The sequence below is a fragment of the Aotus nancymaae genome, unplaced genomic scaffold (assembly GCF_030222135.1).
Source record: "Aotus nancymaae isolate 86718 unplaced genomic scaffold, 86718_ANA_hifiasm-v0.15.2.pri h1tg000016l, whole genome shotgun sequence".
Lineage (NCBI taxonomy): Eukaryota > Metazoa > Chordata > Mammalia > Primates > Aotidae > Aotus > Aotus nancymaae.
Genome location: NW_026988428.1, coordinates 37,785,015 through 37,810,015, shown reverse-complemented (window position 1 = coordinate 37,810,015; position 25,001 = coordinate 37,785,015). Strand labels below are relative to the sequence as shown.

The 25,001-nt window shown below is 52.4% G+C and overlaps 3 protein-coding genes across 10 annotated transcripts in view; all 3 read right to left on the bottom strand.

The window, feature by feature from the left end:
• Positions 1 to 25,001, bottom strand: part of HOXC4 (homeobox C4) — a 60,432-nt gene that overhangs the window by 23,284 nt on the left and 12,147 nt on the right. For 3 of the 5 annotated variants that reach the window (XM_064377167.1, XM_064377168.1, XM_064377169.1), the window contains exon 1: positions 14,672 to 14,762. The exons of the other annotated variants lie outside the window; for them this stretch is intronic. The gene's annotated coding sequence lies outside the window, so the exon portion shown is untranslated. Of the gene's footprint in view, positions 1 to 14,671; positions 14,763 to 25,001 lie in introns of those variants that run through there. 5 annotated transcript variants of the gene reach the window in all.
• HOXC6 (homeobox C6) lies at positions 1,388 to 14,758 on the bottom strand. Of its 4 annotated transcripts, none has more exons than XM_012450354.2 (3): positions 14,672 to 14,758; positions 3,199 to 3,544; positions 1,388 to 2,468 (listed from the first exon to the last, which is right to left on the bottom strand). In XM_012450354.2, the coding sequence occupies exons 2-3, from the start codon at positions 3,350 to 3,352 to the stop codon at positions 2,161 to 2,163; spliced, it is 462 nt and encodes a 153-aa protein (XP_012305777.1). In that variant the 5' UTR covers positions 3,353 to 3,544; positions 14,672 to 14,758; the 3' UTR covers positions 1,388 to 2,160. The 4 variants fall into 4 exon arrangements, with proteins under 4 accessions (XP_012305777.1, XP_012305775.1, XP_012305776.1 ...); XM_012450353.3 differs by lacking the exon at positions 14,672 to 14,758 and adding an exon at positions 12,586 to 12,659 and having other exon boundaries at positions 1,810 to 2,492; XM_012450352.2 differs by lacking the exon at positions 14,672 to 14,758 and having other exon boundaries at positions 3,199 to 8,358.
• On the bottom strand, positions 18,354 to 22,843 carry HOXC8 (homeobox C8). Its single transcript, XM_012450355.2, has 2 exons — positions 22,375 to 22,843; positions 18,354 to 20,997 (listed from the first exon to the last, which is right to left on the bottom strand). The coding sequence occupies exons 1-2, from the start codon at positions 22,808 to 22,810 to the stop codon at positions 20,705 to 20,707; spliced, it is 729 nt and encodes a 242-aa protein (XP_012305778.1). The 5' UTR covers positions 22,811 to 22,843; the 3' UTR covers positions 18,354 to 20,704.

The window sequence follows — 25,001 nt, the reverse complement described above, 5'->3', positions numbered from 1 at the left end:
CTCTGTCTCCTTGCGTGGGATCCTTATGTGGTACCTATGCCAGAGGTTTTAGACAGAAAATAGATGTCTAAATTGAGGGCATGGAGAAACAAGATTCAAATCTCCACAAATATTACGTGAGCACGGCAGAGGAAAAGGGCAGAGGAAAAGGCCTGTTTTGTGCCCTTTAGGGAAAAGGTCTCTGGGCCAGCCTTTCCAGGGACCTGAATCCGTAAGTTCCAGGAGAGCAATTTCTGAGCTACTAGGAGGAATGAGGCGGACCTGGAGGTGGGCAGGGCAGGCGCCTGGGCAGACTTCGCAGGGTGTCTGCAGCCATTCGGCCCCTGTAGCCCCAGGTCTCAGACTTTCTTGCCTGCTTCTTCCCAGGAAATCTCCGCCCCTGCCAGGAGAAGGCCCCCTCCTCACTGGTGGAGGCACTAGAGGAGAGAGGTGGGGGGCGCTGGAGTGAATTGAAAGGCCTGGAAAACTCTGGTGGATTTTTTTCCCCTCCGGAGACCCCCCTCAACACCTCTCCCCGTAGGCCCACTCAGGTTTCTCTGGCCAGGCTTGGGGAGAGAAGGCCAGGGCTGATAAATAGTTAGGGTCCGGCTGCGCTCCTCACCCGTCTCTTTGCCGGTTAGAGGAGAGAAGAGTCAGGAACCAGGTCGGCTGGAGCTGTAATGAAGGAGGAATTTTGTCCCGGCCACGTCAGGACTCCCAGATCAGGCGGGAGCTCAGTTTCCAGGCTTTCTCTTTCGAGATGTCCTTGAATCGCTCAATCTCTGCCGACAGGGCTCCAGTCCCTCGGTCTTCTCTTTCCCTCCGCTCTCCGCCTCCGCCACGTTTCGCAACAGCCAGCCTGGCGCGGGCCTGGGGCTTGCTCTCACGGCGCCCCCCGCCTCCAACTCCTGGGAGTGGACAGAGGCGACCCTGGTGCCTGGATAGTGCTTCTTTACTGGTCTTTCGGGGCGCCTCGGGGTTCGGACGCTGAGGACCCCGGCTGCCACAGGCAGGAAGAAAGGCCCGCGTGGGGCTCGTGCCCGAGCCGACTGCTCCCGTTTCCCCCCGCAACAAAATCCTACGCGGCCTTTTTTTCGCAGGGTGTGTTTGTTGCTCCGCGCAGGGAGCGCAGAGAGGCCTCCCAGCCCGTCAGTGCGATCGCGAGAACGAACAGGAGGCCGGGGCCAGGCGCCTGGCTCCGGGGATGGCGAGTGCTGAGGGCTGGGGGCTTGCAGGCGGCGAGGAGGCGCGGGAGCGCTTGGAGCCTGTTCCAGCTCTCACCCCGAGGCCGGCGGGCGAGCAAATGAACAGAATTCCCGGTATAAACTTTTAAAAATAATATCAGTTTTATTAAATATTCGAGAACGGATCCAGAGGTTGGATTTATACAGGAGGGTAACACGAGGGGATTTATTTATTTATTTATTTTCTCCTACTGGCTAAACAAACGTCATTCACTTTTTTTCTCTCTTTTTGTAGTTTTCCCTCTTTTTTTTTTTCCTTTTTGAAATGGAATAGGAACACTGACGGTGCTAAACATAAATATAAATACAGACCACAAATACAGCTAAAAGTATTCACACAGAAACGGTCACAGTTTGTAAAATGCCATAATGACCCCCAGGATTCTTTAAATACAATTTGCCTGGGCTGGGCATTTGCTGGGGCAGAGTGGCTGGGCAGGGACTGCGGGGAGGCCCTGGGGGTCGGTGTGGGGCCAAGGCGTGCCCTCCTTGGGCCTCCGGCCCTCCCCGGCTGCCAGGCTGGGCCCTGAGGCCCCGGAGCGGAGGCCCCAGGCCCGGGAGCCGGCCCTCTGCACGGGGGTCGGGGGTGGGGGCGTCGAGGGAGTGGGGGGAGCCAAGTCCTCACTTGGAGGGCAATCTGTAGAGTCTGAGTTCAGGGACCGAGTCCCCAAGGCCTGGGCGGGGAAAGGGGCCTGCAGACAAGCCGAGAACGAGCTAGCAAGGGATCGAGGAGGAGGAGGCGCGTGGTGAAGGAGAGTTGTGCGGTGAGGGAGGGGGTCCAGAGCTGACTTTCAGGTCCACGTTTGACTCCCTAATTTTGTTTTAGGGACTCAAAACACATCAATTGTGCCAGTGATAAATACAGAGTGTGTGATTAGGGGAGATTTGGGGTGGGGAGCGAGGGAGAAAGGGGGAGTGGTGGCAGGAACAGTCCTGGTCACTCTTTCTGCTTCTCCTCTTCTGTTTCTTCCCGCTTTTCCTCTTTTCCGCCCAGGCTGTCGGCGGTGGCCCCTCCGCCGCCCCCCGAGAGAGTGGACGTGAGATTAGATTCTTTTTTCCACTTCATACGGCGGTTCTGGAACCAGATTTTGATCTGTCGCTCGGTCAGGCAGAGCGCGTTGGCGATCTCGATGCGCCGGCGCCGCGTTAGGTAGCGATTGAAGTGAAATTCCTTCTCCAGTTCCAGGGTCTGGTACCGCGAGTAGATCTGGCGGCCGCGCCTCCGGTCCGCTCCGTAGCCGACCCCTAAAGATCCGGGCACAAAACACACTAAAAACAATCAGCAAGGCGTCCTCCGCAGACTATTTTCCCTAGCAAAGTCCTCACCCTCTCAACCTGGCCAGCAGCTCACAGACCCCTAGGGCTCTAGCCTTCTCCCTTTTGGCTTGCCCCACCCCCACTGGGGGGTACCGCCAGGACCCCAACTTCATTCAGACCTCCCATAAGGTGGGAAGTGTGTGTCCCAAAGAAAGGTGTGTGGGGTGGGGTGGGGGGCGGGGCAAAAGGCAAACAGAAAGCTGCAAGTCTAAAAGCTGATTTTTGAAAAATCCCAAATAATGGGGATGAGGGCCCCCTTTCTCAAGGACTGGGCTCTCCCATCTCCCCAAGCATCCTAGCGCCTTGGAAACTTCTCCCCACTTTTCTGCCTCTCCTCTCCCCCTCCCTTCTCCTCAGCCTGACTCCACTTTGGGGGGCTCCCCCATCTTCTGCTCCCTCCCTTATCCCCTGCCCTGTTCCTGCCCCCTCAGCTCGCCTGGGAGCCCTCCAATCCGTCAGGGGCCAAGGGGGCCAGGCCCCTGCAAGCGAGCGGGAGGCTAGCTGAGAGGGCAGAAGAGGGGGCCCTGTCTCGGCGAGGAGACGAGCGTGATTGTTTTTATGGGGCCATAAAAAACTCTCTCCGCCCGTTCTTCTAGGGAAGCCGGTCATAAAGCCAGTTCAGTTTATTTAATTTATATCTCGGAGCTGTAAAACTCACCACTGTGCGAATTCATTCGCTGCATCCAGGGGTAAATCTGGATACTGGCTTTCTGGTCCTGGGGCGCAGTCCTGCCCTGCTCAGAACTAAAATCCTGAGCGATTGAGGTCTGTGTGTTATGTCCTAAGGTGTTTTGTCTGCAGTTTGAGAGCATGTCTTTCTCCTGGTAAAAGGAATTAGATCCATAGTCATACGGCCCCCGGCTGGAACTGAACACGACATTCTCCTGTGGCGAATAAAAGGGAGTCGAGTAGATCCGGTTCTGGGCAACGGCCGCTCCATAGGTCGAGAAATGCCTCACTGGATCATAGGCGGTGGAATTGAGGGCGACGTTGGGGAGGACGTCCTGGCCCCCGGCGAGGTGGCAGGATAAGGAAGGGTTAGTGAAGTAGGAATTCATCCCTTTGCCTTTACCTGGTCGGGCTATGATTTCTTTAATATTTATTTCTGTCTCCAGTTTGTACTCGGAACTAGATGGTTATAGGGACGGCTCCAATCCAGGACAGACAAAATGACAAAGTCAGCTGACCCCCTCCCAGCCAATCGCAAGCCAGATGTCAAGAAGGGGGAAAAAAATCGCTTCTGCTTCTGTTGATTCCCTAGTTGAGACTAAGTGTGTGCTTTGAAAGTAAGACTTGGATTTCTTTTATATATATATATACATATATATATATATATGAACTGGTTTGGTGGTGAAGGAGGGGTGCATGTCCCTGAGCAGGGCCTTGGGACTCAGGGAAGGAGAGCTGTGCTCCCGGGAAAGCTCTCAGCCCCAGCTAACTTTGCTGTGTTGTGGCCAGAGCCAGGGCTAGAGAAATCCCTGTATTTTCAATCTGGTTTCATCTTTTATATCTGCCCCCTTCTAAAATTACATCCTGATTTCTCCATGGGAGGAACTCCCTCCCAGCTCAGTAGGAGGTCCCCAGAAATCCTGCAGGAAATCGTGGTTTGATGCTTCATGGAGTGAGTCCCATCACTAAACTAGTATTTTTTTCTCTAATAATTTTAAAAAATCAAAAGTAGAAAGAAATTTCCTTAAACCTGTTCCCCTGAGTAAGTAGAGTGTGGCTGAGAGTCTTGAATGCAGGAGGGATGTGGGGAACCGCTAGGTCTAAAGGGGCAAGACTTCAGGGTACAGTGGCAGAGATTAAGTGGGCAAAGGGGCCATGCATCTGCTCTCCCCTGCCTTCTGGCCCCCTTCTGCCTCCTCCTCAGCACCCCTCTTTTGGGAAAACTCTTCCAGCATTTTTACCTAAAAGGGAAAATGTATAAAAATCCAATAGAAAAAAGGAGAAAAAGAAGCAAAATGTAGGGAGGTGGAACCGGAATGGAGAGAGACAGAGAGAAAGAGAGAGAGAGAAAGGAAGAAGAACGAAAACTCTGAGAATCTTTCTAGAGACATCAACTCCTGTTTATGTTGGTGAGAATTTATGATTTGGAGCCAGTGAGGGCCGGTGGGTTAATTCACATAGGATCCAGCCAGAAAGAGAAGGCTGCTGGGGCTCTGATGGACAGTTAGCTTCCTGCAGGCTCAAGCCCCTGCCAAGGGTCAGAAGCCCCCTGCCCCCTCCAGACTCAGGGCACCGCCAGTGGAGGCGCCCCTGGACCTGAGCTATGTGGCTTGGAGACTTCAGAAAGGGGTTCTAGGGAGCTCTAGCTAGCCCAAGTGCCAGTTACCCCTAGTGGGGATGGGCCTCCCAACAGCCTCAATCCCCATTTTTTTCCCACCTTGGTGGGGGGGGGCGAAAAAAGGAAGCGACTGTTACGAAAAGGCAGCTAAATCCGAGGCTTGTGAGGGAGCCGCAGTAGCTAACTGAAACAGCGGAGTGTGCAGATGGGGGTTTTCTCCTGATTAGTCCAAACTTAATTTGATATCGTGATATAGGCTGAAAATGCTTTGAGTTGACAAAGAGGGGTGATGGGGAGTGCGCAGGGAACAGTGAAAGCTCATATTTCCCCCCACCATTTTTGGGTGGGGGGGGAAACTGGCCATAACAAGAACCCGGATGTCGCCGGATTTTATGATCTTTTCCTTCTGTGTAACAAAGCGGAGTAATCAATGGGTAGCAATAAAGCCATAAACGGGACTACGCTGGGAAAAAACTCGTTTATTCATCTTCTGTAACGTTAAGGTTTCCCTGGAGTGTCACTAGGGGGGAAAAATAAAGTTTCGAACCCAAAAGCAGACAGTGTGCAGGAGCTGGTGGAGACAACATGTTAGTTAATACATGAGCCTCGTTAGGGGGTTGAAGAGTCTTCCTGCCAGACAATTTGTGTTGGTTTTTAGAAATACAGCCCCAATCCTCCAATAATTATAAAGGTTCCTCTTCGAAGACCACACTTTCTTCTCCCCAAGGAAATGAAGGGGAAAGGGTAGAGGATTTTTAAATGAAGAAAAAATTTTTGAGATGAGTTATCTCATTTTGGGGTGACTTGGCAGGTACACAAACATAGACACCAATGTGAGTTGCTTTTTGCCCTAGAATCCAGCTGTCCTCAAATTCATGGCATGCCTGAGCAGAGGTTTCCAACAGCTGGCTGAGGCTTCAGGCCCCCTGGAGGGCAAGAGGTGGGGGAGAGACAGCAGCGGGAGTACTCTGGGGGATGAGCTAGGGAACAAGTCAGTGCACCCTTGGACACAAGTAGCCTCTCTCAGAGTTCCCAGCCTCCTTTCTGCCCTGAGGGTAGTGGTGTAACAAGTAGAAGAGGTGGGAAGAGAGAGTAAATCCTTGCCCCCCATTTCAGAGAGAGAGAGAGATAGAGAGAGAGAGAGAGAGATTGCTAGAGGGATAAATCATGTCAGTGATATTTCCTTCAAGATATTAAATTGTTGCAATGTACAACAAATTGAATGATGGAAGATAGGATGTCTTAATGAAGTTTCGCTTTCAATGAGTGTTGATTTTCTATGTATTTAAAAATCTCTTTTATGGCTAGGTGGGGGAGGGAAGGACCTTGGAAGGAAGAAGGGGCTTCTGGGGCAGTATGGACTACAGCCCCCGAGCGAGGATGCCTAGGTTTCCTTGAGCCCCTCCTCTACCATGTCTAGAGAGAAAAGGGGCCCCAAAGTTGGGGAGATTCTCTATTGGGGCCTAAAGGCAGTGGGCTCAGGGGGGCTGGCGACCTGAGAGGCAGAATGTGAGCCTCAGTCCCGGAAAGTTAAGTGTTTTATGACGTCCCTAAACAGAGGGCAGAGACTGAAAGGTCTCGCCGATTTATAATGAACAGAAACCAGCTGCTGGGTGAAAAAGGCAGAAATGCTGGAAGGGGGAGAGAAGGGGAAACAAATACAAATAAATTCTTCCACTGCTTAAAGACTTTTGGCAAAATTAATTTTCAGCACACTCCCCCCACGTTACCTTTCGTTCCTGAGGAAAGAAGCCCTCTTCTTTCAGTTAGACCTTTAATTATGCAGCTGAAATTTGCTGAAAGGATTCGCTCCAAGGGGGGAGAGCAGGTCAGATGAACCCGATCTTCCCTACATTGGATTATATTTTCCTTTTCCCATTTCATGCTAATTTTATTTTTTTGGCAAAAGAAGGGCTGTCTATAGGGAGAAAGCTGGGACTTAGATTTTTCTAAATATATTTATATTTTCCTGTTAAATTTGTCTGAAAACAATTATGGAAACTCATCAGCAGAAGCAAGAACAGATGTTTTATTAAAACTGCAGTTGTGCTCTGTAAATATGCACAAGTCTTGGGAAGGAGGGGGGAGAATTTGTTCTTTGTTTCTATAAAACGAGCCTAGAGAAATCAGAAAACACTACCCCCCAATCCCATCAGGCTGGCAGATCTCCTTGCTCCTGCTCTAGCCCCTTGGCCTCCCGAATCAGGCATTCGGAAGGGGCTTGGTGTCAACAGATTTTCACTTTCGGAGGAGCTTTAATTAGTGGATTCAAAAACAGAATTTTAAAAACACAGAAAAAGAATATAAGGGGAAAGTTGCCACTTGCTTCTCCAGTCCTCCCCAATGCAAAACACATGCTTTTGATAGCGCTAATTATAGGAGAGAAATTTACTGCCTGCGCCTTGGACCTGAGTGGGGTAGAGTCACTGGCCTGGAGTCCCCAAGGATAAGGGTGGCATTGCAGCCTGGGCACTTGGGGATTTCCCTGAGCAAGTTGAAAGCTCCCATTTCAGCCTCACTTTAGGCCAGGGAAAGGCTGGGGGGCCTGTGAGCTCTGAACTGGGGAAAGGGTGGGTGGGACTGGACCCAGCCTGGAGAGGTTCGTGGGCAGGCCTCACCTTGCTGGCTTTTGCTTTCCACTCAGCTCTGGGAAATATATTAATGTCTTGGGGAGGGATATTTGAAGTGAGTGGGATGAGATCTGGAATTTTTATTTGGGGACAATATTTTCCAGAGGTCCTCCTTAGTTGTGTCCTCTGGGTCTCCTCTCTCTCCCCAGATCCCTCAACTCTGCGCGGATGTTTGTGACTCACCCAGCCTCGCACACAGATACACATACTCCATTCCTGGCTGACGCGCCGCAACTACAGCTCCGTGCCTCCGGAGGCTGCTCAGGGACCCACGCACTGGAGCCGCAGGACTCAGTCCTCGGCCTCAGCGCTTGGCCTGGGTGCTCAGCTGCCTGGACGCGACCGCAGCTGCCCGACCCTGCCCCCACCACCCCCAATTCTCACCTTCCCGAGCGAGAGAAGAGCGGTTGCCCCGCTGGCCCCTTTTGTGCCACTGGGCGAGGGCTAAAATCCCTCTTACGGAGAAAGCCGAGTTTCAATAATTACTCAGCTCCCCTCACAATCACACTATTTGGTTAAGGCTTTGCTGTTCTAGAGCGACTGCTCAGTTGACCCGACTGGTCTAGGATTAGAATTTTTAATTTAGAAATTAAAAAAAATAATAAATTCTACTCCAAATGCCTGGTGTTTTGTGTGTAAATAAGCTCCTTTGATCTCCATGGAACTCCTAGTCAAAGGATCAGATCGCAAAGAGAGCCTCCTGGTCTGCCAGAGACCCTGAATGCAGGGAATGCTGCTTGGAAACACCAAAGCATGGCTCACCTAAGGGGCTTCCAGTTTCCCATAGATATGATGGGGGAAGCTGTCTGAGCACATACCTGCCCCCGCCCCCCACACACACCACATTCCTAAAAGGAACACTCCTCCTTTCAAAGTTTAGGCATGGAGAAAAGTGAAATTTGACACACCTAACACGAAAATGGATCCCATTTGGGGGTGCTAATATTTTGGGGACAGGGCCCAGGCTGGCCAGTTGAAGGGAGCTGGGGGTCAGCAGAGAGGGGAAAAGGAGGAAGAGGCCAGATGGGGCATGTCAAGCTGTGGAGAACTGCCCCCAAACACCTAGGAGGCCTGCACTGGTGACTCCTCTTTTGAGCTAAGGAGAGGCTGAGAGCCTACCCGTGCTGCTCTTGCTTTATTGCAATTAAACAGAGAAGAAAGGTATATACGGAGGGGCTCTGCTAACTGATGTCACATTTCCTCTCCGTCCTCTTTCTTTCCAGATTTCTGCCTGACCTTTCCTTACCAGCACTTCACTTATTGCTGTACCATCAGCAGACACAAACTCTCACATCGGCATTTGTTTGGCTTCTCAATTCACTTCTCTGACTTGAGGTTAAAACGTAAAATAGGTCCCAAACATCTCTACCCCAACACGCTCAGCCCTGAGCCCCCTTCCGGCTCCATCTGGAAAAAATCATTTCTGGCTTTTTGGGAGCTGGCACCCAAGCCTCCCACCTCTATTCCAAGCAGCTGAGTATCAGCTGAGGAGGGGGCTTAGGGAGAACCTGGGGACACAGCTCTCTGTGAGCTGGGAATGGGGAGAGAGCTTAGATGCCTAAGGACACTTGAGGGGGGCAAAGCAAGTGACACTGTTTGGCCTAGGAGAAAGATTAAAATCCAGAATATCCAGAATATTTTCAGTCCCCTGAATAGGGCCTCAAGAGGATGTCACATGAGGAAGAAGCTGCAATAGGGTGTGTGGGGCTCTGTGCTGGGTCAAAGGACCTCCAGCCTTCTGGCTTCTTTTATACCCCTCCACATGAAGCATATTGCTTGGACCCATTTGGGAAGTTCATGAGAATTATAAAATTTACGAACTCGGTATTTATGACGTCACAGTGAGTTGTCATACAGAAATTGTAAATGTCCTACCAGTTATACATGGCAGGAGTTTTGTGTGTGGGTTCCTGCCCTCCCTTCACATTTTTGTTCCTTCCCCCACCCCCCTTTTCTCTCCATGGTCTAACTTCTCCTGCTTGAAAATAAAATGTTGTTATGTTCTGGAACAATAAGCCAACAATAAAACAGCATCCTCATTTCCCTATAAATAATTTTATCCTTTATTGTTTGCAGATCTGAAAGAACCATTTAATCTGTGCTGGCAAAAAGAGAGAGAGAGACTGGGAGGGGAAAATTAATTTCAGAAATGAGAATATTACTTACTTCAATGATACTCTTTTAAATTTGATAGCCAGGAGCAAATTTAAAGGCAAACAGCTGCCTATCCGACTCTACACCTGGCAGGGGGCGGGATTGGAGACATACAGGATCTTTAGCAAAGGGGCAATTTCATTTTGTAGGATTTGCTTAAATTCACTGCAAGTTTGGGGGGCTGAGGAGAGGGGAGTGTGGGAGGAGAATGACATGCTATATCTGGCTTTATGAATCCATCAGCATTACCCTGATTTAAATCCAACAACTTGTGTCTCAGGGAAACTCCTGCAGAAAGGAGTGGGGTAGTGGGAGACTGGGTTGAGGGGGGTGGGCTCAATTTTCTCAGTGAGTGTGGCCCCCTTAACCAAGTGGTTACCAGGGGAAGGAAGAAAAGCCTAGGCAAGGGGAGGGCTGCTGGGAAGTCTCTCCACCACAGGGACACCCGGAGGTTTATGGTGTCCCCATAATTCCCCTGACCCTAGAAACAGCTGCCCTGGTTTAAGACGATTTCTGCTTCCTCCCCTCAGAAACAGAGAATGCAGGAGCTTGTGAGGGCAGGAGGGGGTTGCTGGAAAGGGGAGGGAGTTCGGGGATTGCGCTGCACTTTGTTCTCCTGGGCGAGTTTGCTGGTTTGGCGGGTTTCTGACGCAGGGTGGCAGCAGACAAAACAAGTAAACAACTCACAGACACAATAAACAGGAGCGGCCGCAGTGCCGTGGCAGAGGCCGTGGGCTGGGCAAGGGGCACAGTCCTGGGTAATGTCACCGCAGCGCCTGGGGTGACCAAGGCCCAGAAAGCCTGAGGCTGCCCTCCGTGAAGGGTGGAAGGAAGGTGGAAGAAAGCTGCACACCTCTTGGTGCAGCCTGTCTGGACAAGAGTCTTGGGAGAAACCCGATCACCTAGAGAGTGGCGGAAAACCCCTCCAGCCCCACTCTGGTCCCTGTTTTCTTTCATGGGGTTTTCCACCGACATTGATATTTCCCCTCTGCTCTGTCTTTTTATGCCTCTGGAAGGGAGAAAGGCTGGCAAAGGAGGCCCATTAATTCTCAGCCTCGGTCGCCCATACTCAGTGATCCAGGCCCACAGGCCTAGCATCCTCTCCTGTGCTACCTGAACTAGCCTTCTCCCTGACCAGGTCTTGCCCTGGCTCAGATAGCAGCGAGGATTAAAACACAGTTCAGCCAGTAACCAGATCTGGGTATTTGGGGGACCTTAGAGAACTCCCGATCTGCTGCCACAGATGCAGGCAAATACGGCTGGGGCAGGGTGAGCAGCTGGCCCGGGCAAGCAGCGGGAGAAACAGATATTCACTGCACCCCTACCCTTTCTGGCTTGCCTTTTCCACCAGCTTCTCCAAGCACCCTGGCCAGCAGCCACCTTATTAAGGTCCAGAGGCCACCTTGTTAACCACGCTGATCCCTTCATCGCCCCAGTGAGGCTTCCAGCACCAGGGCCCTGACGACTCAGAACTATTCGCAGGCCCACCACGCCGTGAAGAGTCCCACAGAACTCAATTTCAAGACAACTGGGTTCCCCCTTGTAAAATACTTTCTAAGTTGGGAGAGTTTGCCAGGAGGTGTGGAGAGAAAGCAGAAGGGATTTAGTATTTCCCTAGTCCAGCTGCTCGAGCAACGGAAGCAATGAGGTCTGAGAAAGCCTTTATGGCATCCATTGGTTACTGGAACCCGCATACTCCGATTCCAGTGCACACATATTTCCAGCAGAGCATGCACAGAGGGCCTGCTTGGTCCGGTGCCTCCATGAGCCCCCTCTCCTCTAGTGAGAGCTAACAAAATTTTGCATGCACATAAAACGGTGTTTGAGCGAATATAGGCATGGTAACATACAATTAACCACCAAGGAAATATGAGTCTGTATATATTCATGCATAAGCCTGAGTCTGTACATTTGAGCCTGTATATAATAAATAATAACACTCCCAAGCCTAGTTTCAGAACACAACAGCCAACCCAACAAGGTCGCCTTCTCCAAACAAGGTCGACTTCTCTGTCGGAATCAAAACTGTATGACCAGGGAGAGAAAGGGTTTGCTCTGTGCATTTCTCCTTAGGAATTGGCACATGAAATACAGCGGATGGCAGGGCTGACAAAGCCCCCTGTAAGGGGGGCAGGCAGGCCTAAGGGTACCCAAAGAGTGGGCTCAGAGGGGGAGGCTCCAAGGAATGTTGCCAGGCTCTGACCCACAGATTCAGTGTCTCTGCCACGGGTGTGTGGAGTCCTTGAGCCAGATTCTATTCTCAGCCACTCTGGCTATTATTAGATAATCACAGAAGGGCTCTCCTGCAGTAAGGACCGCATCAGCAGGGAATGTGGCCTGCAAGGAAACTGAGGGTTGCCACTGGTGGCTCCTCTCGTGCTTCTGTTTGAATGCCAGAGAGGGAGAGAAAGAAGGAGAAGGGAAAGAAAATCGAAAGTAACTGGGAAGCAGAGAGTTGGTGTTGGAGTCCACTGTGGTCTAGTTTACCCCCTGACCGGAGTGGAAAATGAAAACGGAGGGCCAGTCACTGCTGCCATGCTTTCTCTGCTTGCCTCTGTCTTGTGAGGATGGGTCTAGGGGTGAAGGGCACAGGATAAGGTGGGGGGGACTGCAGGACTCTAGCTAGGAACGGACAAAAAAGTCAATTAAAATATTATATAATTAAGACACCTCAGGATGATGCTGTTAAGCGGCAAACCTCGAACTCTAGCACCCCCAAATCTCACTGTCCGCACCCTCAATGCAGTCATTCTAGGATTAGGAGAAATACCCCAGCCTCGCCCAGGCCCGCCCCTCGGGTGGGAGGGGGCCCTTCTAATATTCCAGGTGAATCTCCACTGGCCTGAATGGCCTTCTCTGGAAAAGGTGTTCTTTCGGGGGCGAACAAAGGACACTTGTGTTCCCCCCATCAGCGGCCATCCACAGGGGCGGGGGCGGACAAAATACAGGCGAAAGAGAGAAATAGAGGCCTCACCGGGTCGGCGGTTCCCACATTACGCGAGGAGAAAGGCTCCCATTTTCGGGCCTCCCGGGCCCCTCCAGTGTCCCTCCGCACTCCCTTTGCCCTTTTCAGGTCCCACAGACTCCGGGTCCCGGCCTGCCGCAGGCTGGATCCCCGGGGCGTCAGCCCCCGGGCCGTGCCCGAGCGGCGGGAGAGCGCGCGGCAGCCGGAGCAGGCGACGGGCTGGGCCCATTTGGGGAGAGCCAAGCGCTTTTCTCGATCGTAAACAAGGAACGCGAAATTAGCCCCTCGTCAGACGCCTCTGCCGACACACAAGTCCTACTGGGGGGGTGGGGGAGGGGGAGAGAAAATGCCATTTCTTCCCCCGGGAGAATACCTCAGAGGCCTTTATGTTGGCTGCGAAAGGGGAATTTTGCGGGGGCAGAAAAGGAAGGGAAGGGGATTGTGGGGGGAGGGGAGATAAAATTCACCGTCAGCTCGGGCTCAAGCGGTTTGATCTGAATGCAAACTGTATTTTTAAGAATTTGATAAAAACGGGTTTCTTCCCCATCCACCGCCCCCCGCTCCAGGCGACGGGTCAGGGTTTAAACAGGAAATCGTGGAGCGATCCCCTCCCCCACTGGGGCTTGGCGCAGAATCCCAGTCGCGCCTCTGGGAGAGGGTGGGGGTAGGGGGGTGTCTTGGCTTAGACTGAAGGTGAGTCTGGCCTCCAGACTCTCTCGGACCTCGCCTGGAATATGCGTCCCCCTCCCCGCCTCCGGGTGTGTCTGCCTGGGTATGTAGGCGTTTGTGTGTGCGTCGCCCTTTATAAACAGAAATTCACACTTATAGGGGCCGCCTCGGAGGCTCGGACCCAGGCCGGGCAGCAGGGCGGGGTCATATATCAAACTGCAACACATTCAGGGACACGTACATTTGGAAGAAATTAAGCCACTGTGTTATGAAACCATATGCGTCGGGTTAAGACTATACAACAGGCCATTAGCACCAATTATTAGAGAGATATCGAGTCCCCAGGACCCTCCCGCCGCCCGAGGCTGACGCCCCTACCCCTTGGGCCAGCAGTCCCCGGAATCCTCACTGCCTCCCAGCACCTAGGAGACCCTGCCAGGAGGACTGGGCCTGTCCCCGCCCAGCCTAGAGCCTTCCCCATTCCCATCTCCGCCCCAGGCGAGGCAGGTCCTAGCCCAGAGCAGCCAGGCGTGGCGGGTGGGCATCCCGGTCCATTGGGCATCCCGATTGGGATGGCCGCGGTTGGGGGTAAGGGGCGCAGGACCCGGGAAGGAAAAGCCGATAGGCCTCTTTTCTCCGAGCACAAGATGGCTTTTGAGTACTGCATCCCCCACCCCCACCCTCCACCCTCCACCCAACGCAGGGCACCTCCCACCCTTCCATCCGCCCGAGTGGGGGCGGGAGCAGAGGGTGGGCAGACGCTCTCCTCTCGACTGACGCGCACCAGCCACCAGCCTCCCCCCTAATTGCCAATTAACAGGCCCCGCCGCCCGCCTAGCTGCGCCCGCTTCCTGCTCGGCGGCCCGGCCCTGGGCCCACAGTGCGCATGTGTGAGCTCTAGCAGTCGCGCTCTCTGGGAGGGAGGGGGATGCCAGACAGGGAGGGGGCGCTGAAAAGTTTGTTTGGGGGTTGGGGGGCTGACTTTGCTTAGGGGGTAATGGGCACAGCCTCTAGGTTCTCTCTCCTGCCTGGAGCCTGAGCTTCCAGTTCCCCTCCGACCCAGTTCCATTAGCCAAGAGGCCGAAGATCTATAATAAACAGGTACTGACACAGTGGGCATCAGAGAGCTGGCGCCCTCGACCGCCGGCTTGAGCACCACAGGTGCTGTCCCCTTGCCCCCCACCCCCAACTTTGGCACACAGTGACATCAGAACAACACAATCGCCCCAGTACCAGCTACCAGTATTTCAGTTTAACCCCATTTCTGCCCCCCACACTTTTCCTCCCCATAATTACCCACGCGCCCACCCTCTTGCCAGCCCCCTCTCCTCTCTAACCAAGACAAGCCGCTGCTGTCCTTATCTTGAAACCGCCACCCAGCTACGGACCATTAGTTACATATTTGAACCAATAAGGAAACACTTACCGAGCGCTGCTGTCACTCTCCCTCTCTCCCTCTCTCTCTGCCTCTCTCTCCCACTCTTTCTCGTCTTCCCTCATTCTGTGCCGCTGCCGAGCCTGTCTTAGCTCCACACACACACATATACTTTATATAAATTCAAAAATAAAAATGATGATAATCATCAAAAAGCCAAATAAAATTAAGGAGAGTTGCAAGAAGGGGACAGGAGGAAAAGCCTGGGAGAGGGGAGGGGCGGAGGCTTCTGCAGCTCCCTAGCTCAACTCCAGCTCCTGCATTCCTCCTGCCCCTTGGGGGCCAGAGGGTCGGGAAGGGAGAGAGGGAGATGCTCTCAACTTCTGTCTCTCCCCTCCCATCCTCACCCTCCCTAGCTGCCCCCAGCTTCGGCAACTCCACCTGGGAGGAAAAAAAATTAAACGGGGGTAAAATAATTATTAATCAGATTAATTAAAAAAATACTGCTAATGATGGGAGCGCCCAGCGCAGGTTTCCCTGGCAATGGTTAGGCTCTTACAGGGAGGACTGTTCTGCGGAGCGCTCGGAACGGACAAACCACAATAAAAAGTTCACGTTCATGGATGGAATCCACATGACTTCTTGTGGCCAATCCAACTTGTGAGTCGATCGTAAACTTTTATTACTCAGCTGTAAATTTTCTGCAAACAACCGGGAATGCGATGCATTTGTGTAGCGTGTGCAAATGGGCGCCGCGGTCGCCATGTTTACCCAATTCTCTCATAGAGGGAGCATCCCCGGACCCCCACCCCACCCCTACCCCCACCCACCGCCTACTCCCCAAGGGCCGGGCTGCTGCCGGAGCGCGGATAGAGCTGAGGGCGGACACCCAGAGGAAAGAAAGCTTCAAGCACCGAGGGTCGGCTGCCTCTCCTGGCTTGCCGAGTTTTAAATATTGTCTTTAATAAATGGGGGCATTAAGGTTGCATCAGGGGGAATTCAAAGCTTTGCAAAGATTTGTGGCCTTGGGGCAGTGATGGCTGGTGAGTTGCAGGGATTGAAAGGGGTGCTTCCCTACGCCTACTTTTTTTTTTTTTTTAAGGAAGAGAGCAACATCCTCTCTATGGGGTACCCCTGAAAACCTCCACTCCACCCTAGACAGGAACAGTACTCGAAGACCACTGGCAACCATCCAGCCAAACCTGACCTGGAGTGGTCTGAAGAACCTAGGGGACTAGACCCTCCCTGAGCAATCCTGCAGTGCAGCAGGAGAGGTGAGAATTGGGGGCAACTTCTAGGACCCTCAAAACGACCCTCATCCCCGGGGTCCCTTTCTTAGAGACAATGACATTTTCCCCCAAGACCATCCCTAGTATCAGGTCTTCTCACTTTCTAGTTCAAATAGTGGCTTCCTTGAAATCTTTTTACAATTAAAAATAAAATTAAAGCCCAAGATCTTGGTCTCTACTTCATATTCTGGGGGAGGAGTGCAAGGCAGGAAGCCTTTTGGATCCTGTCAGGTTGCCCACACCCACCTGCCTTTCTCAGAAAAATTTTCTGATTCAATGTCTGTGCAGCTGGGATGTACTACTGAGGCCTGAAAAAATAACATTTTACTGCCCCGAATTCCACCTTTTGTGCTAAAATTTCTAGCAGCCTGTTTTTCCAGACCCCTAATTTTGAAGGTGAGTCCAGAGTAAATTCCCCTATAGAGACTATTTGCAGGGGGAGGGGGTTGCAGCCAGGTCACTCTCCCCGCGGGCCAGAGATTTGAAGGCCGGCAGCTCTCCACTTGGTCCCGAATCAAGCTGGCATGGGAATCTCAATAACTGGGTGCCTCAACCCTGACCAAGCGGGGATACCTCATGCCTTCTCCAAACTTCCTCCGCAGTAAGCAAAGCAGTTCCCTAGGCCAGATGCAGGGACCTCGTTTCTTTTACAAACCCACCCATAAATTTTATAACAGGTAGTTAAAAATTACGACGAGGAAGCGCTGGCCCAGCTTTTCACAATGGGCAGCAGGGAGAATGGGACGGCGCTGCGGGCAGCTCACCGGAAATTTTACTTCTAGACTGTGGCACAACCTATCCTGTTCTTTTTAATTGGGGAGGGGTAACTTTCCCAGCCAGCAGGCAGTCACTGGGGCATCTCATCTGGGGAAGATAAGATTGGGGAGACCAAACACACTCCCCTATCCCAGAGTCCCCCAAGGAGCCCTTCAGGACGCTCATCACCTCTCTCACCTACCCCCCACCCCAGATCTCGTGCAGGTCGGTACCTTCCTAGGCTTATGCAATGAGGGAGTGGAGAGGGAAAAAAAATTAATCCAGAGAAACGAATTTGCCCCCCAACTTAATAGCCGCATTATTCCATCTCTACGGTTGAGATTAGAATAATAAATTCTAGGCGCAATGAGCGAGATGCTTCAACTCAGCATTTTGAAAGATACTATTTTTCACAAATCACAAATAGCTTTCGGAAGCCACTTTGATTGGCTAATAAAAAAGTAAAGAATGGGAGAGAAAGTCCTATCTGCAGCAGCCGAATGGTCCCCATTCCGGTAATGGGACGGCGGGAGCATTTGGGAGGACGCGATTCTAAAGCAGCGCATCCCGCTCGCAATTACGTTCCCCCATAAAACGAGTTTTTACCTCCTTTTCTTTCCAAACGAGAAAACAGAGGCGGTGGGCAGAAGGGGTGGGGGAGCGGGCACTGCACGAAGGGGTGGCTGGGACTCCCTCGGTTTAGCCCTCCCCATGCCTGGCATCTCGAGTAAAGCTGGGCGCCAGACGCACCCCGCCCTCCGACGCGCCGGGCTTGGGGCCACGGACGTTGCTGAGCAGGACCAGGGATGAATGGGACATTTGGTGTGGGGAAAAGGCGGTGAGGCCCTTCGGAGCCATTTATTTCGGGTTCATCCCGCTAGGCTACTGGGCTAGATATTTTTATTAATAGCAATCATAATTCCACGTTTAAAAATGAAACGGACCTCGGCGACCTCGGCCGTCCCTTGGAGTATGGAGGACATGCCTGTGGGAAGGCCCGAGGTCAGAGCGAAATGCTCTCTTTTCTGGCCTCCCTGGAGGGTAGCCGGTGTCTCCCACTGAGAACAGGGTTACCTGGCTGGTACCCCTGCTCACAGCAGGGACCCCAGTTTCGGGTAGATTTCCTGGAGCTTCTGCTCAAAGCTGTCCCAGCTGCCTGCACTTCCAATCGGCAGCCTTTCTCGGGCTGCAGGAGATCCCTAGGAAGCCCGACTCAATTCTGTACTCAGGCCCGATTTTCAGGCCCGTTTTGCGTGGGGGGCCAGTGAGTGACTGGGACACAGGTGAAATTACACAAAACAAGATTTGGCCTGGGCCTACGTCTGGGGAAATCAATGACCAGGAGATAGATAGATGAGGAGTAGGGAGGAAGAGAGAGAGAGAAAGAGAGAGAGAAGAAAAAAGAAAGAAAGAAAAAAGAAAGAAAGAAAAAAGAAAATCTGGCCTCAAAAATATTTCAGCCTTTGGGGGTCTGGTTTTTAAGACCAGAAGATCCTTCCCCTCCCCTTTCCCTTCTCCTGACTGAGTCAGAAGACTTGTATCTCTGGAATTTGGGATTATTTGACCAGAATCTTATTGGCATAAATGGATTTTTTAGTCCAGGACTCTCCAGAGAGTAGTGAGAGACCTCTTTACCCCTGGGTCCCTGAGCCTTGAACTGAAGAATTCTTCATTTTGGGGAATGAAGATGCCAATACAATCCTCTCAACCCTCCTTGGCTGGGGTGGCAGGCTGTCCACTCAGTAGGCCCATTCCCTGGGCCCACGGCCCACACTGTGGGGGCTGGGTAAGCTGCCCAATTGCCAAGGTGAAGTGGGGAGCAGACTTTAAACAGCCTGAACACAAGTTGGAGTGGATGCAAGCGGGCTGAGTGACAGTGATGACAATCCTCCTGTGCAGAGGATTGAATTTGAATTTCAGGATGTGGGCTCAGGCTGGCCACCTATGAGCTCACTTACTTTCCCTTCCCTTCTCCTTTCCTTCAGGCTTAAGCTTCCTCATCCTTCATTTTTAGCATCCGCCATCCTTAGGCATCTTCAGGCAAGCCCTGCAGACAGGCCAGCCAGCTGCCTCAAGCCTCACACGTCCCCACCCAGTTCATTATTCTAGTGCTGGATGCTGAGTGCTGGGGGCCAAGGTTTAGCCACAAGGGGCATGTGGAGATCAGAAGGAACCCCACTATCTCATCCTCAGATCCCCCTGGAAGAAAAAGTCACAGTTTCCGGGAGGAAGGTGGGGGCGGGGGGACACAGGGCAGATTCTTTGTCTGGGCCCAGCCCAGGGCTGAGGAGGAAAAGGGTGGATGAGTGAGGAAATCTTTCTTCCCATTGGGATCCTGGCATCTAGAAACCAACTTTGTTTGGAGCCAAGATTCCCCCAAGGGCATACCTATACACTCCTTCCTCTCTTAACCAATGGACTGTTCCTCTTCTTCCTCCTCTCAACCCCTCAACTCCTTCACCTGCCTTCCCAGGCCAGCCTGCTTTCTCAACTCCCAGGCTTATCTCCATGTGAGTTTCTCCACCCCAAAGCCAGACCAGTGGAGCAGACATTTTCCAGAGAGTTGGACAAGGGGATAAGAAGGGAGAGGGTAGAGAATGGGGAAGAGCTGTGGAGAAAAGCAAATCATTCCAGCTTCAATTATTTTTCTTCTTCTTTTTTTTTATTATGACTCACGTATACAATACAAAGTACTTGGACCAGGAACAGGGCTGTAGGGACACAAAATCTACATTCATAGATGGACATAAAGACAAATGACCAAAAATTATTATTATAGATATATTTTTAACATTTTTTTTCTTTCGAGCACGTTGCATAAACAGAGAATTCAAGACAGAGTTAACTATACATTCAGTGCAATTTAGTTCTACTCTACTGGGGTTAGAAGCACAATAAAAGCGCACAGGACCGGCGGGCTAGGCAGTCTCAGTTGTTGGGTTTTCTTAGTGAAATAAGCAGCAACAAACGACAACAAAACCGCATTACGAATACTCTCAAAGCAGGATTTCTCTCTATAGGTAGTGATAAAATACGCTGGAGGTTTCCTTTTTTCTTTTTTTGATTTTTAATTTTTTTCGCTTTTTTTCTCCTATAGCAGGATTTTACATTTTTTTCTCTTTTTCTTTTTCAAGATTATTGCAGGTTCCCTTTAGGTAGTATGTTAAAGATTTATTATCAGTATTATTATTATTTTCATGATTATGGTAATTTCTGAGCACGAACACTGATGCAGCTCAGAGGATCCCGGGCCAAACAGAACAGAAATCAAATAGCGAAGGGGAGGAAGGCATGGGCCCGAGTGACCATGGGTTGGCTAGGTAGGATTTTAGAGGCGTCTGCAGGCTCCTATCTACCCTTATGGAGGTGGGGGAGGGGAGAGACCCACATCTCCTTCAGGTTTCCATCAGGTTCCTAGAGAAAGTCAAGGGGGATTTTCTAAGCAGGGAGCCCCGGGGTGGGGGAGGAGGAGAGGAGGAGACATTCCTTGCTTTTTTCCCCTTATTTCTTTAAATTTGTCTTCCTTCCCTTCCTTTCCTTTCTTCATTTTTTTCTGTCCTTTCCTTTTAAAACAAAAGTACATCTAGTCCACTAGTCTCAGCATAACAACAAAACCACAAGTCCTCTTCTGCATTTCGAGGGGGCTCCCCTCTAAAATAAATACCAGAGAAGTAGGGAGGTGGGAGTGTGGCAAGAGACAGACCGAGGAGCACGGAGGCCAGTCTCAGACCTTAAAATCCAGGAGGAACACAGAAGGGTGGGGGCAGGGACAAGCGTGTGTTGGGGCAAGGAATGAGACGGAGAGTCCGAACTTTTCGCTGTGTCTCGGTCTCCCCCTCCAGCCCTCAAACAAATAAAGAGCGGGGGAAGTCCAAAGGTAATAAAACCAGAGCTGCAAGTATCTGACAGGTAGTTAGAGTTGTGAGTGTCATTCTATTCTCTATAAAAGCAAATGACAGTCGTAAACTTCTCAATTTATCTGCTACCATAAAACGAAACTTCAAGGGAGTCGCTAAAAGGGGGGGGCTCTCTTTTTTGCTTAGTCCTTGTTTTCTTCCTTTTCCTCCTCTTCTTTCTCCTCTTCCTCATTTCCTTCTTCTTCCACCTTCTCCTCATCTCGCGCTCCGGGCAGTTTATCCTTGTTGTTCTCCTTTTTCCACTTCATTCTTCGGTTCTGGAACCAGATCTTCACTTGTCTCTCGGTCAGTCCCAGGGCATGAGAGACTTCAATCCGACGCTTTCGTGTCAAATAAGGATTAAAGAGAAACTCCTTTTCTAGTTCCAAGGTCTGATACCGGCTGTAAGTTTGCCGTCCACTGCGCCTCCCCGGAGCTGGACAGAAGAAAACCCCAGTCTGGTTATGTTTGGGTGGGGGCTGGTTTTCCCTTGCCACTCTTCCTCCTCTAAAGTCCCCTCTCTGATCTCCTCAGTTCCCCTCCCTTCTATGGAAAAGGCAAGAGCTGAAGGCAGACAGGGGCAGGAAAGTTGGGGGACTATTTTGGTTTGGCTTCACCTTGAGAGATGGAGTGGGGGTGGAGGCTGGGGTCTATTTGGAAACTGGGGCCCTTCAGGGGCTGGGGGAGCCCTGTAGAACCCCCCCCCCCCGCCGCCCCGCAACCAGGCCTGTAATCCTAGGAACTGGCCTTTGCAGCTTTGTTTACAAGTGCAGCTTGGCATTTAGTGAGCAAGGCTGGGGACAGAGTCTGTCTCCAAAAGAAAGGAAAAAAAGCTGGGGGCAAAGAAGAGGGGCTCTGCCCACTGCCCCTTCCTTGCGTCTCTCTGCCTAATGCTTTTCCAATAAGAAAAATAATTGATCTGCTGGAATGTACCACCGCTCCGCCTGATTGCTAACTGGAGACCAGCAAATAAATCATGGGCCATCCCTGCCGGAACTTGTCGCTTTATCGCTTCCCCCTGTACTTCGAAATTGGGCCATGAGGGGCCACCCTTGGAGGGGATCATGACCTGACCTACTCTGCAGGTCTCAGGGAGACCCCACAAGTCCTCCATTGGGGGAGCTGGCTAGGGTCTTCTGGACCTCAGAGACCCCTAATCTGCATGGCCCCTCTCCTTTTGAGCACTCTTTTCCCCCTCCTCTCAGGCTCCCCTGTCTTCTCCCAACTGGGGGAAGTACAGAAAAGTTGGGGTAGTGGCCCTCAGGCTGGTTCTCTGAGAGGAGGCTGTGGGTGCCCTAGAAAGCCAGGGAGCCTGCCCTTAGAGTCTCACCACTCTCTGGCTAGCGCAGAGAAACAGGGGTCTCCCCTCGCCTCAAGACAGCCTGGCCACTGTCCTGGACCCCAGGCTCCCTGCCTCTGCAGAAACTGGTTTGTTCCAAAGGCTGACAACCTCAGGGTACTCAGGATACCATTCCCAGCCACCTCCCCAACTTTGACTTTAGAGATGGGGAGTGGGAGAGTCAGAGAGAGACAGACAGACAGAGATGGAGAAAATGATCTTTAACCCTTTGCAGCCACACAGCAGCTTTCCCCCACCTTCACCCCAATTCCCTAAATGTTCTAGGCACCCCCTCCCCGCCCCGCCCCAGCGGAGCCTTCCCAACCTCGAGAAACCCACCCAGGCACGGGGGGTGGGGCGGGAGAGACCCCAAAGCCGGGAGAAAAAGCGAGGGCAGACAAAAAGGAGGCGAGGGAGGGGGGGAAAGACCCCGGAGCGCGGGAGACCAAGGGGGAAAGAGAAAAGGCTTCTCACCGTGGGGTCTCATCCATGGAAACATGAGGCTGGGAGACGAGTTTTGATTTAAGTGGCCTTGTCCTTCGCTACTGTTAGTGTTGGCGGAGGATTTACAGTCGGGATATTGCACCACGCTCGCCTCTTGCTGAGCCCCATAAAGGGACTGTCTGGGGAGCGCCTCGTAGCCATAGAATTTGGAGGCGTCTCCGTGGCAGCTAAGCGAGCACGGGTTCTGCTGGTAGCCTGAGTTGGAGATGCCGGAGGTGCCGTGGTGGAAGAAGTCTTGGACGTGGTGCGAAGCGTGCTGGAAGCCGGGCGCCGAGCCGCCGGGCCCGTACACCAGCGCATGGCTCCTGCCCACGCTCTGAGGGAACCGGCAGTCGTAATAGGCCGGTTCCAGGGACTCGCCGCCTTTGTATTTGGAGAACAGGGGGTTGACGAAGTAGGAGCTCATGCTGGGTACATGAAAACCCGCGGCCCCCTCCCCTCTGGCTCACGACTCCCCCGCCCGGTACCCCCGAAACTCCCCTCCCCCCGGGACCGAACCCCAGGCCGGCTGGCTCCCCGGGACTGGGCTGGGCTGGTGGGCTGGGGCCTGGGCAGGTTGGGGGGCGCCTCGGTGCTGAGCTCGGCCGGCTCAGCAGAGCTCCCGGGGCTGAGGCGCGGGCGGCGGCGGGCGGCGGCGGCGCTCCTCACTGTCGGTAGGTAGAGCTCGCGCTCTCTCACTTAGCTCTTTCCTTTAACAGCCCAGGCGAATTCCTCAGACTCCCGGCGGTGGCGGCGCTTACACGCGATTCGCGTTCATCAATCCACGACATGAAGACAGGCGAGAGAGAGAGAGAGAGAGAGAGAGAGAGAGAGAGAGAGAGAGAGAGAGAGAGAGAGAGAGAGAGAGTGGGAGATGGCGGGGGTTGAGGGGTACAGGGCTGGGGGGACCTGGAGGAAAGGGAGGGGAGGAGAGGGGGAGGGATGGGGGTGTGTGCTGTGTGTAGGGGGTGGTGAGCCAGCCCCAGCTAATGGCTGGGACCAGCTTTTCCAGGGTAGGAATTTAGATGTGAAGGTGCCTCTCGCCCCCAACCTTGCTTATCTTTTCCTTCCTCTCAGAGAGAGAGAGAGACACCTGAGCCAGCAGGTCAACCCAGGTTACCTCAACAGGTATAAGACCTCCAAGGGGATGAATGCCTGCAAGGCAGGGCAGGGCCCCCAACCCAAAAGATGGGCTCCCTAGGGGGTCCCTAAGTCTGGAGACTTTGAAGAGGAACAAGTATACCTATCCCCAAACACTTCAGGCATCAGACCCTCCATCCCCTGGCCCCTCCCCAGGGTCCAAAGCTGTCCTGTCTTCCTTAGATCTGGAGACTGGCTTGCTGCCTGCTATGGGGAGAGGAGAGGGTCAGAGGTGGTGGGGCTGGGGAAAACTCCAGGCACCCAGTCAGGGCCACACTGCCCCTTCATACACCAACCCCTGCATGGAGCAGGAAACCCAGGCAATGGCCACAAGCTTGGCTAGGGGCTCTAAGAGCAAAGCTGCTTATGGAGACTAAAGGGAAAGGGCAGCTGTGTGTGCCTCGCTTCTGGCTGGGCTGATTCAGGACATTTCTTCTTAGGAGACTATTTGCATCTGACTTGGAAGGGACTGGAGCAGACCTCTTACTTGTCCCCACATACCCCCATCCCATAGGAAATGCCAGCTCAGCCTGGTGGGGTTCCTGGCTTCACTGCAGCCCTCTCTTCCCCAGGCAGGCTGCCCAGGCCAGGATGTGGATGAAAACTGTCAACAGACACTCTTTAAATATTTATCCACATTTTCTCTGGGGGGTTCCCCCTATCCCCAAGACTGAATACATTCAAGTTAATCCTAATGAGTTAAAGAACCTTAGTCCATCAGCACCCTTCTCTGGCCATAAGTGTGTACAGTGATTAACACAGACAGAGAGAAAAGGGAGAAAGTGAGAGTACATGCGTGCGGTATGCATACGAATGAAAAAGAGGAGTAAGAATGATTTTTCCAGTCCTCTCCCTCACCAGGGTGTCAGGTTGTTACACCCAGGCAATCCTGGCGCACATCAGGACACATACACACTGTGCCTGCTACTTCTCACCCTGAGACCCATCAAGTCCATGCTCAGTGTGAACTAGTGCACACATGCCTGGAAGCATCCTGCCCCCTCACACACACTTTTGTCCATGTGCACACCCAGGCACACAGGCACATGATGTCTGACAAACACAGACGCGTCTTTAGGTCTTGCATTATGAAAAAAAATGCTACCTGTTTTTCTTCCACATCCTGGGGATTTCAGGGTTGGAGGAGGAAGGAGGTGGTTAGACAACCAGATCTTTTCCTTCCCCATCCGGATCCCAGCTCTGGAGATGGAAGAAGGAACGGCGGTTGAGGGAAGGATGGTTGAGAGAATGAACACCTCCCCCACACTCCCAGTCCCTCTATTATCTAAATAATTGCCGGGGAAATGGCCACTTTCTGTCAAATTCCCAAAGGAGATTCACTGGTGCAGGCAGCAAGAGCTCCTTCCAGGATCCCCTGCATTTGGGGAATCTCACCCTCATCTCAGGAGCTGCCCAAACACTTAGACATCCAGAACTCTGGCACTGGAGCAGCAGGAGGGAAGGGTCAGAAGAGGGCT

Excerpts from the sequence above, each read along its gene's own strand:
- HOXC8 (XM_012450355.2), bottom strand. The coding sequence starts at position 22,810 with ATGAGCTCCTACTTCGTCAACCCCCTGTTCTCCAAATACAAAGGCGGC. Across the intron at positions 20,998-22,374 it reads TCCATGGATGAGACCCCACG|CTCCGGGGAGGCGCAGTGGA; the intron begins GTGAGAAGCCTT and ends TCTTCTGTCCAG.
- HOXC6 (XM_012450351.2), bottom strand. The coding sequence starts at position 3,598 with ATGAATTCCTACTTCACTAACCCTTCCTTATCCTGCCACCTCGCCGGG. Across the intron at positions 2,493-3,198 it reads GCGAATGAATTCGCACAGTG|TGTGTTTTGTGCCCGGATCT; the intron begins GTGAGTTTTACA and ends GATTGTTTTTAG.